The sequence below is a fragment of the Poecile atricapillus genome, chromosome 2, assembly GCF_030490865.1.
Source record: "Poecile atricapillus isolate bPoeAtr1 chromosome 2, bPoeAtr1.hap1, whole genome shotgun sequence".
In the NCBI taxonomy this organism is placed as follows: Eukaryota; Metazoa; Chordata; class Aves; order Passeriformes; family Paridae; genus Poecile; species Poecile atricapillus.
The window spans coordinates 68,438,171-68,454,401 of record NC_081250.1 but is presented as its reverse complement, the minus strand read 5'-3'; the positions used below and the strand labels follow the sequence as shown (position 1 = coordinate 68,454,401).

General features: G+C 34.9%; 1 protein-coding gene across 1 annotated transcript in view; it reads left to right on the top strand.

The window, feature by feature from the left end:
- EXOC2 (exocyst complex component 2) overlaps positions 1–16,231 on the top strand; it is a 125,769-nt gene that overhangs the window by 48,209 nt on the left and 61,329 nt on the right. The window contains exons 8-11 of the mRNA XM_058832779.1: positions 1,195–1,340; positions 1,438–1,519; positions 2,019–2,121; positions 4,913–5,031. Of these exons, the coding sequence (XP_058688762.1) occupies positions 1,195–1,340; positions 1,438–1,519; positions 2,019–2,121; positions 4,913–5,031 (450 nt within the window). The remainder of the gene's footprint in view (positions 1–1,194; positions 1,341–1,437; positions 1,520–2,018; positions 2,122–4,912; positions 5,032–16,231) is intronic.

Below are 16,231 nucleotides of genomic sequence, written 5' to 3'. Positions count from 1 at the left end.
TATTTAAATGTCCAGCTAACTGTTTTCATTGTGCATTTCTCCTTAATGGATTAAAGCATTCTATGCTGAATAGTATGTGGTGGAAATAGATGTCCTGACAAAACTTTTTTTACATCAAGGCTTCAAAATTTCAACAAAGTTTAAACATTATTTAGATATAACAATTATTTTACAAAGACTACTTTTAACATGAGCAGGCCACCCACAGTGTTGACTAGAGAAAATGGCATGCAAGCCACCCAGCGAGACTGATGTAATTTTTTTCATCTTTGCTTAAAGTATAGTCACTAGACCAGATAATGTAGAAACTTCTACACGCAATGATGAAAAAGGGTAAAGCAGTTCCCCTTTTTTTTTTAAAATTTAAGTTGAAAAACACAAATATTCATATGCAGTGTTAGTCTTCTCTACTATATATGAAATTTTATATTCTATATTAGGAAACAATCTTTGTTAGAAAATAGGATGCTTTTTAGTTTGGATAGAAAAAGTTTTAAGGCGATATTTAATGTATTTGTTGAAGAGTATTTTTAGATAGTATAGAGACTAAAATTCATGAGATTGTTGACCAAGGCTTCATCTTGTGTGTGATGAAGCCAGTAAGAGTTTTAATGCATTGTGAAGACAATTTGTATTCATTCTGTTACAGTGACCAGCTAGTTAGGCTTTTTTAGTCATGACGTTGTCTTTGACTTAACCACTGGTACTTTTAAGTGGCTCAAATATTGTTAATCATTTTTAAGACTTGAAAACATTAAAAAATTGTTTGTAAGACCCAGTGATAACTTTTGAAGCTCTGACATTAATTAACAAAATGAAATTATACTTTCTTTAAAAATAAAGCTTTTTGTGTTTTTTTCTATATCCTGAGATGCATAATTTGGTTGTCAAATGTACATCTGGAGCCAAAGCAAACTATAAAATATCTGCAGCAAAGCTAAGCGTTTGAAATAGGAAAGAGTGATTGTTATTAATCACACAGGGGTCTTACCACATTAAAATGCTAAGTGGTTCACTTAGAAATAGAATTTCAGCAGTTGTAAAATGTGAACACAGTTGAACAAAAAATCAGCAGTAATTACTCATTTGATCTAAAAAAAACCCTTGAATAACTCATGAAAATTAAGAAAATCTGTTTGTGATTTCAACTGATTACTAACTCTACTTTTTCTTACTGTCACCCTTTTGAAATAGGAGCCAGTAACACAGCAGATACCTTATTTCAAGAAGTGCTGGGTCGCAAGGACAAAGCTGATTCAACAAGAAATGCACTTAATGTTCTTCAGCGTTTTAAATTTCTTTTCAATCTTCCTTTAAATATTGAAAGAAATATCCAGAAGGTATAATACTTTAAAAATAATTTTCTATTTGCTGAAAGTAGCCTTTTGACATTATTATTTTTCTTGACAAATGTAAATGCTTGGTTTTGTTTTGAAGGGCGATTATGATGTGGTTATTAATGACTACGAAAAAGCCAAGTCCCTCTTCGGAAAGACAGAGGTTCAAGTGTTCAAAAAATGTAAGACATGGGTTCTGGTTTTTAATGATTTCGGGATTTTTTTTAACTTAAAGGCTAAAAAACACATAGGAGACCAAAGAGCTTTTTGTGGTTTTGATACAGATTTTCATCCATACAAATTACGGATTTATAGGAGCCAATTACTCTAGGCAATATTTCTGGCAAGTTTTCTGAGTGAAGCATATACTACAAAATGTGAAATCACAGCCAATTTTATTTATTTATTTAGGCTTGGTATTACTAGACATAAAAAAAGATTGCAGTAATTATAATGTGAGTTTGAGTATCTTTCTCACTATTGTTGGAAAAACTTGAAAGTCTAATTCTCTGGTTTTGTAAAACTGTCATGTGCAATATTTTCAGATGTGGCTTGTTATAAAATGATTTATATTGATTTCCACATTAACTCCACAAGTGATACCCTAGGAAAATAACATAATTTTCAGTTCATGACACTGTTTAAGGACACATTGGATTTATTCCTGTTCCCTATTCCTAGATTATGCTGAAGTTGAAACTAGAATTGAAGCTTTACGAGAACTTTTGTTGGATAAGCTGCTTGAAACTCCGTCAACATTGCATGATCAGAAACGTTATATAAGGTAATCATTTGCCTAGTGCCTTCATCAGACATATGGTGTTAAATGTGTATTTAAATTTTTCCTAAATAGGGTAGTGACTAGTTTTACTGTGGTTTAAATACTGATTTTAAAGCTGTGAGTATTTTGAGATTTCGTGATTATATAAATAATGGCAATGGAATTGTACTGGATTGTTTATTGAAGGACTGAAGAACAGTTCTTGAATGAGAGCAACTTAATGAAACATAATTGAGATTTGAATTTAATTTTTTCAATCTTTAAGGCATGTTGAGATTTTGTTGCTTTCTCTAAACCCGACATATTGCAAGCTGTGTTTGAAATGACCACTTTTAGTTTGCATACCTCATAATAGGTTCCTTATTAACTTGTCTTACACTTCAGTTTGACTTGATGTTGAAATGGAGTAATCCTGAGGCAGATGACAGGGAGGCTACCAGGCTTCCTGGTGTGTCTTGACAATCTTAGTGTTTTTACCAGCTATCCTAAAAGAAGCAGACCAGATGTGATGTGTGGGAGGCATTTGTAAAATTCAGACACCTGCACGAGGTCTTGAGTGTTCTGTGTATGCACCAGGCCCGGTCGCACAAGCCCAAGTGCAGTGTTGGTGTCTTAGGTCCCTTTGTGTCATGTGAGTTTGTGACTGCAGTGACCTGTGTGTATTTATGTAGAGTGCTTCTCATTCTTCTGGATGCTACATAAATATTGCCTATTAATTGGAATTGTTTTTTAAGATTAATAGTTCAGCCTTTTATGTCTGTGATGGCAGCACTCCTTTCCTCTGTGGCGCTTGAAAACTTCAAAGAGCAGCTGCTTAACCTAAGCCAAGTCTTAGGACCTTTTCTAAAGATTCTTTGAAAAACTCATAGTTATATGTGTGCTTGATTCTGGCTTTTTTGTGGATTTGTTTGGAGTTTTTTTGTGGCTTGTTTTTTTGTTGTTTTTTTTTTGGTTGGCTGTGTTTTATTGTTTCTTGCTTGAGTTTTTGGGTTTGGTTGTTTTGGTTGGTTGTTTTTAAGGTGTTTTGTTTCTAGCCCCTTACCTTGAACTATTGAATCTTTAAAAATATCCCAGCCTATGTTAAAGCAGACTGTGTTGATGTAACCAAATGTATTCCACATGTAGAAGTATAATAAAGAGGAGCAGGGAGTAGATGAATGTGGAATAATTTAGTTCTAATGAATCAACAGAATCCCAGCCTACAAAATTGTTAAAGTAGTTTCACTACTCTAAGTATATATAGGTACATTAGGGTAAATTTTCTGAAGGCAAGATATGAAGTAAATTTTCTTCAGGGGACTTCAGGAAAAATTAAACTAACAAAATCCAAATTATAAAATAGTTTGCATAAACCCTTCTGGTTTTATGAGGGTTTTTTTTTTTCCTTGATCCAACTGTTTTGTATGTATCTGAAGTTGAAGGCTGACCAAGACCTAAAATACTGTAGTTTTCTCCTTATTTAGATATTTATATTAATTTAATAATAATTTTATTATCTATTATTTCTATATTTAGTGTTTATAATTCGACTTCTATTCATATTTTCCTCTCATTGTATCAGGGTATTTACACTGCTAATTATTTTATACTGTTCAGAAATAGCACTTAGCAGCCAAGTAGATGTATGTATTTGAAGAGCAGCAGTAATTTCTTTTTTTTTAGTTTTGTGCCTAAGAAAAGACTAAAGTCCCCCATAACACTGAAAAGTACTTGAACTCATAATTTATAAATGTCACCCTGTCAAAGTGGTTAGCTGTGTAGTTTTCTCATCCATCCAACCAATCCTACTTTGACAGTTTATTTTTTGTTCAAGTACTGCAGACATTCGACAAAGAAGACAGAATTCAACACAGTCCTAATTAACATTAGGTATTATTGTAGAAAAACAGCTTTTGTGAGGGAGTGAACATTCCCTGCACTGCTTGAGATAATATATCAGTATAGTTCACGTTAAGGATCTTGACTTTTTTTAATCTGTCCCGAGTTTCATTAATGCAGAGTATAAGAGTGCCTTAAACAGTAGAGCAGCTACCACTTCTTGAAAACACTCTTTTGAAAGTACTGTTGTCAGATTCAGTCTTGAATGCTAGACATGAGACTACATTCCTTTTTTGTTCTCTTCAAAATCACAACAGCTGGCTTCTAATATTCCCCTCTCCCTAAACACAGACAATGTTTTGCTTCTGTAAATTAGAAGGCACAATTCTTTTTGTTATCTCTCCTCCCTTCTTTTTTTTCAGACTGTGTGTGGACAAAGAAACACCAGACCAAAACAAACAAACACAAAGACAGCCCAGGAGCTTGATTTACATATGTTTATGCATGCATGTGCTAAAATTAATGAGCTGACAGAAACTAATTCCTTCTGTAATTACTTGTTAAGATTACATGATGATACAATCATATACAGTAGGAGGAAAAATACTATATTTTATGTGCTTGAGATGCCATCACTGGTTCCATTCAAATCTGAAGAACTAAACTGCAATCTTGCAGATAAAGAGTTTGTTTCCTGCATATTTTACTAGAGACACAACTAGAAATACATATTAATATGATATTGAAGGGTTTTGTTTCTATAAAGTTCTTTTGGTGGAATTTTACCTCACTAATTAAGAAGGAAGAATGCAGAACTTCTGCTTGCAGTGGATGTGAGTGTATCTTAATACTGATTCTTGAATTTTTAAAATTATGTAAAAAAAGAAAAATTATTTCTTGGTACATGCTTGGTCTGTTTTAATGAGGCCTTCAGTGTGTCAAGTCAGAACCGTGATTTTTGGACTGGATTTTACAGATATCTTTCTGATCTTCATGCACCTGGGGACCCAGCTTGGCAGTGCATTGGTGCTCAACATCAATGGATTCTGCAGCTCATGCACAACTGTAAGGAGAGCTATGTTAAAGAACAAAAAGGCAAGAATACATTTTTATTTTACCTTTATATGTATATATGTATATTTGACATTTAGGAATTTGGCATTGCCTTTTATTTAATTCTAGTGTACAGAGGATATTTTAATTTTTCCCCATAAATTTAGATAGCTTTTTACAAAGTTGCATACTGACTTTTTTTTTCTTTATTCTGTTACAGAAACAGAACAGCAGTTGGAGTTTTCTTTTTGCTTAATTTATAACTTTTAAACTCCTTACATGGGAAAACCATTAAATTTCAATAATTTATCCATGGTTTTCTGTCCTCTTGAAACATTTCTTTGAGGTCATACCAAGTTTGGATTGTTCTCTGAATCTGCTGGTTAAATTTCTTTTTCACAAGATAATCTGTTAGTATATGAATACTTGGGACATTGGAGCACAGTGGAATAATGCTTAATTCCTTGACATGTAGTGAATGATATTATGAAGTCCTCTTTTTTCTTTGTGTGCAGTTTCAAAATTCAGATCACACTGAATCTGCACAGACCTGTGAGCTGGACAAAGAGGATGTTTAGGCAAAGTTATTAAGACCAATATGAAAACATAGTTAGATTCTGTCTTTGACAACGTGGCTCCTCAACATTATCAAGAAAACGTTCAAGAAGAAAAGTGCAGGTATTGCTTGCAGGTGGTGCAGCAATTTAGCTGGAAATTACCATCATCTATCACATTAGCCTACGCATAAAAAGCCTTCCAGCAGGTGGAAGGCTGTTGGCCTGGCATGTCTAGTAGTAAAATCTAAAAACTGGATTTTCAAATTAGGAAATAGAAGCAGTGCCTTGTTTCTCAAGAAGTCTTAGAGTTTACTGCCAGTTCTGAAATGAATAGGCATATTGGAATCTGACATCCCTTGGCTTATAGGTAACTTCCATGTTTAGTGTTAGTGCATGCATATCCCAAGCCAAATAAGGTATTTTATTCTGAGAAACCACAAAAGTTTTACTGAGTTTGAGCTGCTATAGAAATGTGCTGTAAATTTTCTGCAGAGGCTTTAACTCTCTGTTGCACAGATTGTGACATCAGGTATGGAGTTCATGGGGTGTATCACTTGTGACAGCAATGTCAGTAAGTTTTAGCTTAAAAGTGTGCACAGACCATCATTGTTCCACTACACAGTGTGAAGTGCTGTGGAACCAACTGGAATGCCACACTGTTTTCCTGGCATCTTGGTTAAAATTCAGAATGTTTCCAAACCTCCCCCATCTTCTTTCTTTGTCAAAAGCCATCATGAGGCACCGCCACCAGCCTCACAACATTAAGTTATCAAGAGCAAAACTCACTTGGGAAAACAGCTGTGGTTAATAATTCTAAGCTTCCTTCTTCTCTCACCTGCAAAATTTTGTGTGGCCATTTTCCAGCTTTTTAGCAAGAAAGATAGAGACATGATAATACTTAGTGCTTGAGACTTTTTGTTTTAGTAGTCTATATAATTTTGATGTGCAGGCTCCAGTGAGTGAGTGGAAAATGTGTATAAATTCCTAGATTTGTCCTGAAAAATCTCAGCATGTTTGGTATTTTTTCTTGCAACAAAACTGCTTACCTCAGCTTTAATGTCAGAGAGGCCATTATGATACAGCTTTGTTTGACTCATGGAAGAGGGAATTTAAATAACTTCAATGCCCAGGAAATGCCAGTATCATTAGTTAATATTTTGTGCATGTATGAAAGAAATGCTAACAGCTCATCAAATTCCAGTAGTTTTCTTCCAGCCTTCTATGTGGTTCCACTGATTATAGATTTTTGTACGGATTTGAAAATACTCAAGAATCAATCCTAGCTGATTGAATTTCTCACTTAGTGTCTAGTAGGACAAAGGAAAGTTTCTAAGCATGTTTTTTTACTTTCCATAGATCTTTAATTTTGGCATACACCAGGTGGGAGAAGGAAAAAAAGACTCAGAAGGACTGGTTTTAACTGCCAAGTAGAACAATGCTGGTTGTGATTGAAGGCACGGCATGCATTTTCATCTACTTTAATAGTTGTATGCTTTTCAAACAAAGTGTGGAGATTTGCTCAGTTTGGTTATACAAGATAGCGGGATCTAATCAACTTAAACAAGTTAGAAATGTTATCTATATGTTCATAAATTCATAGGCTCTTTTTAAGATAAAATAATAATACATTTTCAAACATCTAAGTCTTTCACATAACACATGCTTCAAAAAAAGATTTACTTTTTTGTTTATCGAGCATTTGGAGGAAGAAATGGGTCATAATGAGATTGGTATTCTAATGAAAAGGACACTAAATTTTTTTCTAGGTTTCCACTGTTTCTAGCAGATAGCAGTCTTCATATTATGGATGCTGGAACAAGCAAGACAGCAATTGTAGTCCCACCTTGAGCATACCAGCTATTTCTGGCTATTCTTACCTTAGTGATTTTGCCAACTGAATCTGTGGGTTCAGACTGATAGAGTCAAAACTTTCCAGCCTAGTAAACTTAAACCTCTGTAGCAGATTGTATCTATTTTTATATTTCTGCAAAATTTTTCACCTTTCAGCAGAGCTTGTGCCAAAGCATTTTGCTGCTATTTTATTAGTTTTGAAAGGAGAACTGTGCTCTTAGTCATTACACATGACTTTTACTACTTTAAGTAAGTTTGGAATAAGACAAAATCTCTGCTTTTCTTACCTGGATAAGGTTGAGTTTTTTAAAACCATTGGATATTCTGGACAGGATTTTTGCAGATGATTGTCAAACTGTAAATATTCTCAAAGAATTTATTTGCTGGCCATGATGTATTCAGGAAGGGAAGGCTAACACGGCAGTTATTTGTTAAACAAGCTAAAACACAATCCTAAGCAAATTCTAAGGAGAACTTATTCCAAATTTAGTCACTAGTGTAAGTCTACACGGTATTATATGGGACAAAATTGTTCCAGTTGTCTCCAGACATCTAGAATGCTGAGCCATTAGTCATTACAACTGAAATAATTTCATTTTCTTGTATAGAAATAGCATCATCTCCTATCGTCCTTAAGAGGTTTTGACTTATCCAGGCCAATAGTAACAACAGTCAGGAAAAATCCCCAATACTGACAAAATAAGTCTAGTTTTCTACATCCTCTCTGGGGTCATAGCATGGTGCAGTCTCTGATGCAACCAGAAAGAAACCATGGCAAGTTTACATAACTCTAATGATCTTGGAGTTCTTTCTCAGATTTTATTTCAGGGGTCAGCAGAAATCCTGTGTCTTTCCAATACTGTCTATTTCCAGTTAATCAAATTTGTGTTAGTATTATTTCCAAAAACTGTAAGGGCATATCCAGCTGTGCTAAGCTTTGTCAAATAATTTGGCATTGTGACTTAAAAAGATGACAACTGCCAACAGCAAACTGTTTAATTAAATCTTTCCTTTGATTTTTATAGACATTGTTCTCAATAGATGCAGTAATCTGTTCATTAGTTAACAGGTTGCATTTATTTCAATGGGTACAAGTAGGACTGGGAATTCTCTCAATTCTGTGATGTCATGTGTGAAGTACTTCACAGCAGCATTTTGGAGCATTTTATTTCCCGTGAGGAATAACTCTGTACGTGTATGGATGTAGTGTTTCCCCTCACAGCCCTGTTGATTTGCTGACTAGTCTTGCACTGTGTAGATGAATGTTTCATTATATGCTAAGATATGGCTGCTGTTACTCACCCATCATTGCCATTAGCCTGTCTATTTCTTGCTATAGCAGACCTTCCTCATTTATGAGGCAAAAAAAAAATGCAGGCATGAGATGTTCATATTAAGAGAAACTGCTTGACTCCAAGCCCACATGTTTTAAGGAGTGAGTGAAAGTGCAGCTAAGACAGCAGATCAGAATTTCTCCTGCGCTGAAGTATAAGCAGCCATCACAAGGAGACCAAACAGCATCACCAAAGGCATAGGATACCTGAATCATAAAGCTCCCATGGTTCTGTCCTTGTATTAAGTAATTTTCCTGCTTCTCTGATGATCAGATTCTTTTGTTAAAGGTGCAGCTGTAGTTGTGGATGCAGCCATGTGCAGTTGGCTGGAGCTCTAGCTCTGCTTATGTAGTAGTTCTTGTAAATACATGGATTTATTGCATTAAATAGAAAACTTAAAATGCTATCTGCCTTACTCATGGAATAGGCAGATGTGCTCCTTTATTGTTTTTGAAACTTTTTTTTATGGTTATGAAGCATAGAAGAATTAGTGTTATCTATCTAGTCTTATCCCACTGTTTTGTCCACTAGGAGGACTTCAAGTAGGTAAAGCCAGATTGCTGCTGTTATTTAGTATGTAGATGTGTTGAAGAGAAAGGAGATACATGAGACAGAAGAAAATAGAAAAAGAGTGTTTTTTCAAGCCATGAATATAAAGCTTACCATAGAAGAGCATATGCTTACCCAAAACAGTATTTATTCGTTCTCTAGTAAGAAATACTTGAATGGTAAACTGAATTGTGCTGGTATTTTATGCCTTGTATTGGCTAAAGCCTGAATTGCTGCTTTTGACCTTTGATCTTATGATTTGTAGACATCTAGGAACTTTCAGTTCTGGTACCTGGATACTAAGTGGTTTCCTTCAGTTAAGATTTTACATATTTTTAAATTTTAACTAAACTTGGCAAATCCTCTATTATTAAAGCATAATTATAGTTTTTCACTATGGTTTATGCTTCCCAGATTTGTTGGAGTGCAGGAAACATGGAGAACATAATGACATAAAATTACATGAAAATAAATGTAAATAAATGAGATTTAGTTTAAAATTTTCCTGAGACACTGGGCAGATAGCCAAAAGGAGTTAAGCAATAGGATTCTTAATGTGAATATCAGGGATGGAAGCTGTGGAGGTTAAGACTGTTTTCTGTGTGGCCAGTGGTTATTTTCTTAGACTTTAATAGTGGCTTAGTAGGTTTCATGATCCTTTGAACTAAAATGGGTAGGGACTCCCATTCAGTTATTGTCAAACTGGCTGAGAAAGCCTTAATTTCTTAGCAGGTTGTTGCAAACTTTGTCAAGTCTCACTCCTTGAAATTCTTAGTAAAACCACTTTTGCCAGTACCTTTGATGGTGGTTCTTTGAGTGACCTCAATCACTCTTCTGTGACACGAATCTTTGAGATTTTATGTCATATTATTGCAAATAAGCTACCTGTTAATAGCTAACCTGATTAGAAACTAAAGCTGGCATGGTTGTAGTGTGATCTTTCTGTTGCCCTTTGGGTTTGCAAATGATATAATACACAACGTGTGAAAGTTCCCAATGTGGAGCCACTCTCCAAATGAGAGTATGATAGTACAGTCACTGTGATTTTTTTTCTTTTAATTATTATGATTATTTTTTCAGTTCTTGTTGCTAAAAAAAGTCTGATTTTTGCAGCACTGAGTATGATGCACAGCTCTCCAGATACTGTAAAAAACTCTGCAGGGTTTTTCTGTGCCAGAGTAACAGCAGCTGTACTTGGTGTGAAAGAGAGAAATGGATGCTTAGACCATGTTGCTCTTTCTTCTGTGCCACACTGAGATTCTATTCACCTTGCAATGAATGATCCATCTTTGTTAGATCAGACAGGCCGGCAAGGCTTGTGTCAAAAGGGCCTTTTCAATTTGTTATCCTAGCAGCTGGTTTTCTTCCATTGCCTTTGCTTACTGTACATCTGGAAGAAGAATTCTTGCAGCTGGGAGCCATTTCATGTCTAAACCACATCCCCTGTCCATAGCAGAAATACCCTTTTGACAGCAGATGTCAAGCAAACCCTTAATAGGTTATTAATTAAAAAAAAAAAAAAAAAAAGAAGAAGAAAAGGTGAGACAGAATAAAAATTGATCAGTACAAAAATTAATAGCAGATTCATTTTCCTCTTTTGCTACGTGTATGTGTAAGTTTGCTGTAATTTAGAAATTTTAGTAGAATCCAGCATGTTCAGAAGTTCAGGGGGCATTCTTATTTTATGTAATTCTTTAAATAATATTAAAGTATTGTAAAGAGAGTAACTATTTGGATTAAAAAGAAACACAGGTAACTTAAAATCAAAATTTCAAAGACTATTGTGAATGAAGATAGATTGAAACTCTTCACTGGCCAGAATTTTACCTATGTGTCTGCTCCAGTCTTTAGTACTTTTTCAAGCAATTGAGTTGAAGTGAGTTTTTCCAATAGTACTGATGGTCTTAATGTCTGCTGGAGCTAGTAAAGTGAAATAATTGTTATTTATGTGCCAAACTTGAATGCTTGGCTCTTGTTTCAGAATTTTTGGGCCTAAAGGGCTGACAAAAAGGTATGTCCTTAGACTGTGAAATACTTGGAACACCACTAGAATAAGCCCAGTTACCCTTTTTGTAGTAAACTGAAAAACAGTTTCATTAGACATGCATTTACAGTAATGAGGACTAGCCTCAAGATTTAAAAAAGCATTCATTTTTAAATACCCCACAATTCTATCAATTTTAATCTTCCATAGTCATCTCTTTTCTAGAAAAACAATGAATTTTCTTCTTGATCACTATAAAATGTAAGGTTAGAAAAAAAAAAGTACTTAAGAAAAAGAATAAAACACAGTTATTCATCTGCTGAGCAGGTTAATTTTTCAGTAATTTCCCATGCTCACCTAATTTGTTGCCTAGACAAACTGAAATTCTCAATGCGGTGTCCTTGAAAGGAATCTTATCCTGGTTGTGTCAGTGCAGGCTCCAGGCACTGTGTGTTTGGTCAACAAGCAACAGTGGGTGGTCAGGCCGTAGCACAGGACAAGGGCCCGCTGTGCACAGGAAAAAATGTTCAAAGGTGTTTAAGGCTGGTAAGGAAGTCTGCCGCCCTTCAGAGAGTCAGGAGGGTATAGATCAGCCTTCCCTCGCTATTGTAGCCTGTGAGAAAATTCACTGTAAGATACATAATGGGTGAGAAACACAGTAGCAGTATTCACCTGGTTGCACATCTTGTAGGGTGTTTTTTGTTTCTTAATTAATCTTGCTCATATACATGATGGATATGTTGCATGTGCATGTACATGTTGTATGTAAGCAAGTCCGTGTAATGACTGACATTTGACTTAACATGGAAAATCTCACTGAAAAATTAACTTACTAAAGGTTGGTCAATTGTTAACGACTGTTGCTTGTTAAAAATTTTCTTTGTCACTGCAGGCAGTACTGGCACAATACTAATCCCCTGATCACGAGTAGTTTTTGTAAAAATCTTTGCTGGAAGTCATGTAATTGATGCACCAGGCTGGCAGAATTGCAGAGTGGCTTAGGCTGGGAGGCGGGAGATGTGTGACCCTGTCAAGAAACCTCTGCCTGCCAGACCTCAGATGGGGGAAGAAACCCAGGCAGTTGTGGAGCAATGGATATTGCAGAACAATTTTTACACTCAGTTTGGTAATAGTTTAGGAATATGAAGGTAAAGCAGCTTCTAGAATTTTAAATCATTGACTGGTTTGCTTATCATGGAAAAATTTATTTTAGGCAAATTTCATATCAGTTATCTTTTTAATGGAGGTTGTAACACACTGCTTGCCAAGAGCTTGCAGTTGACAATCCAAGAAATGGGGTCCACGTTTGTATGTGAGCTATAGGTACTGTGGGAACAGAAGTACCCTGTAGTGTGATAAACCTGCAGTTCGGGGTCAGCACAGATGGCTTTTGATTTACAGAAAGTTAAAGAAATAATATCAAAAAGAATTGTGCTTTTACTGTGTACTTTAGATTCTTATTTTGGTGAGATCTTACTGCACTAGAACAGAAGAAGAGTGAACAAAAGCACTGGAATATTTTTTATTTCACAGAGCCTCTGAACGCACACCTTCAAAATATTTGTGCACAAAAAGTTAAAACCCACTAAAATCCTTTAAGAAATAAAATTAAAGCAGTATTGAGATCCTTAAAACTTTGTATTTGATCTTCTCATGATTATGTAGTTGTAAATGTAATAAGGTGTTAATTATACTTGTGTTTTGTCATTACTGTTGGATAGAAGAAGAGGATGTAGTACATTTATTTTTCCTATGTTTCCTGTGTTTAAATATACACTTGGTACTGAAGTCACTGACAGATAATGCTCCATGTAGATGATATATTTTGGACAAAAATACTTTTGTTTCTTAAAAGATGCAGTGTATTTTTTAAAAGTAAAGATCTACTGGGAATATTTTTTTCATGTTTTTTATCCTTCTTAAAACCTATAGCACAGTAAAAAGTTAAATTCTCAAAACCTTAAATTGTTGCTGTCCTGCATTCAGGATCTGGGAATGTAAAAATAGTACACAAATAAAGTACTGAGTGGGCAGTAAATTATTATTTGGTTAGTTTATTTAGGTATATAAATATTATTGTCTGCAGTCCATACTGCTATTAATTCATTGTATTACATTACACTGCTAAATTTAAGCTGCTGGCTCCAGAGAGGTAATGAGTTGGGATAGAAGAAAAATTGTTTGTAGGTTAACTCTCACTTTTTTTACAAGATTCATGCATTAGTGTGCAGTCTTCAAGCGCTATCTTCTGGTAGGGTGAAAGCAGGATCAGCTTTGCTAATGTAGTCCAGATGTTTATTAGTCCTGAGGGTACATGTGCTGTTGTAGTTCCCTGCTGCTGTGTTAGACTTGCTTGTAAGGCTAGACAACCAATTAAGAAATTAGTTCATGTTAAACTTTCTTTTCCTGGTACGCCAGCAAACTGATGATGTGGTTTTTCTGGTGGAACAAGAGAGTATTCTTTACATGTTTTCTGTTACTGGTGAGTATATAAACCAGTTCGGGCTGCGTGAGCTTAGTGCATCAGCAGCAATACAGCTACCTCGAGCAAGTGGTTTTAATTGAACTTATTCACGTTAAGGTGTTTGGGTAAGTGTGTCTGTTTTGCTTAATTCTGAGGTTTAATTGGCACCGTCATTTTTAGAGACCATCTGTTTACAAGACATTCCTTATATTAACACGCTGTCTGAAAGCTGAGAACTTAAATTCTATACAGAGAGATCAGAGGGATTGTTTTGTTGTGGTTTTTGTGAAAATAACATTGCTACACTCTTGCCGGTGTTTTTTCAATAAAATATGTTTCAAATAGCAATGCCTGTGACAATTTTGACTTAGCGTTCTTGACATACATTTTTTTTTTTTTCCAAATAAAATGCAAATGTGTTGAATATCACTTAAAAGCTCCTGAAATCCCAGGAACTATGTGAGACACGTTTTCTCAGGGTCTTCTACCATTTTCTTTTTATTCTGTGTAGAATTTCTGTAAGATAAAGAATATATATATAATCTTTTCTTAATCTGAAGAAGATATTTTATTTTTATTTTTTTTACTTCATTCTGTAAGGGGACTGGATTGTTTTCCTAAATGCTGATTTAAAGCTTTAGTTTTTTACTTTCTCACTATTGTGCATTTTTACTTCTTTCAAAAGGAAAAATCTTTCCACAAATTCTTGTTCAAACTCACTGTAGATCTTGTGATGACAATGGATAATATACTTAAATCACAGCAGCAGATTTTATGTTGCTTGCTGAAAACTCATCAGTTTTAAAGCTGTCATAAAGATGAGTTGTGTTTAATAAATGGTGTAAGAGTTAAATAGCAAACAGAATCATAGCACAGCCTGATGATAGGAAGGCTGAGTTCACTGACTCACTTAATACAGTGTGTCAATCACAATTTTGAGTGATGTAGCAAATTGGATCTATTTACTTATGTGTCTTATACTATGAACAGTAAAATGATGAGTGAAAGAACTGACAGTTATTTTGGTAATGATAATGCTGGAGTGAAAGGCCACAGGAAATGTCTTTAAAAAACCTTTAAAGAATTAGAAAGAACTTCTTTCAAAATGAACTAAAACCCAATACTGTCACCTATTGGAAGTTTGTGATAAGTTTCACAATACTTTATATTACTCTTTAAGCCCCAGCTGTTGAAGTAAAAGGATTAGGTATATCTTTTCTGCCATGCTGCTCTGACACCAGAATAAATGTGCTTCAAATAGTTTTTGCTTTGTGTTACTCCTGAATCTGAGTATTTCAGTGTTACAGCTGGTGGTCATTCTCCGTGGCCTTCCTGTTATTTTAAGTGAATGTATGTATCAGTGGAAAAGATCAACAGTATAAACTCAAATGCTGTGATTCTCACTACAAAATTCAGCATGAATTACCAAGGGAGGTTTAATCTCAGTACAAGAAAATATTTTTTTGAATTGTGAACAATCAATCACTGAAGTAAGCTCCCCAGTGATGCTGTAAAGTTGCCATCACTGGAGGTTTTCAACACTGAACTGGACAGGGTGCTAGATAATTTCATCCTGGCTCCCTTTCTCATGAAAGGTTGGACTAGATGGTCTTCTGAGATCCTTTCCAACCTGGGCTGTTCTATAATTCTGGGAATTTTGATTTAAGTTTATTTGTTACAGCGCAGTTGAGCAGTGCTGAAATAATTTTTGATAACTACTTTCAGAAATGTCTCTATAAGGTGAATGCATAAAGCAGCAATTTAGACTTTAAAAAAGTTATTGGCAGTGTCACAGTACATTAAAAAAATCATCGTAGTCCTCCTATTCTTCTTACATGGTTGTTTTTCAAAATGCATTTTAGACTCCAAGTATCCACCTCCATCAGATAAGATCCTCACTTAGATTTGTGAATAGTGACCTACATGTGGACAGGAACTCAAAGTAAAAAATAATTCTTGATACACTGGAAAATATTTTGTGGGTTTGTAGTTACGTATCAATAAGGACATTTACAAAGGAAACGTGCCATTTGTTCATCTGATTGCTGATGGATGGATTTTCTCTACCTGAACTCCTTAGAGGCAAAACAGCTAAGTAATAGTTGAACTCTCTGCCCTTAACTGCTTCAACTAGACACAAAAGAAACTTTTGCTGTTGAAAAGTGTATTTAGGATATACACCAGAAAAAAATCATGGGCTATGTCACTAATGGCATGAATACATATTTATCCACGGCTTTCAAGCAACTAATTGTAGGGCATTAATTATAAACAGAAAGATAGAGACCAAAGAATGGCATTTTCCCCGTGGTACTTGTGGTTTTGGCTTTGCTAGAGGAGTCACTGGTGGTATTGAATACCATTGATACAGATGAACAAAGAGTCTAAATAAAGCAAGATTAAGAATGTTTTTGTAAGATAACATTTGTGTCACTGAATTAAATTAGAATTCTACATGTAGTATGCAGTTTCATATCAACTGATGTGCAAAATTATTCTAACT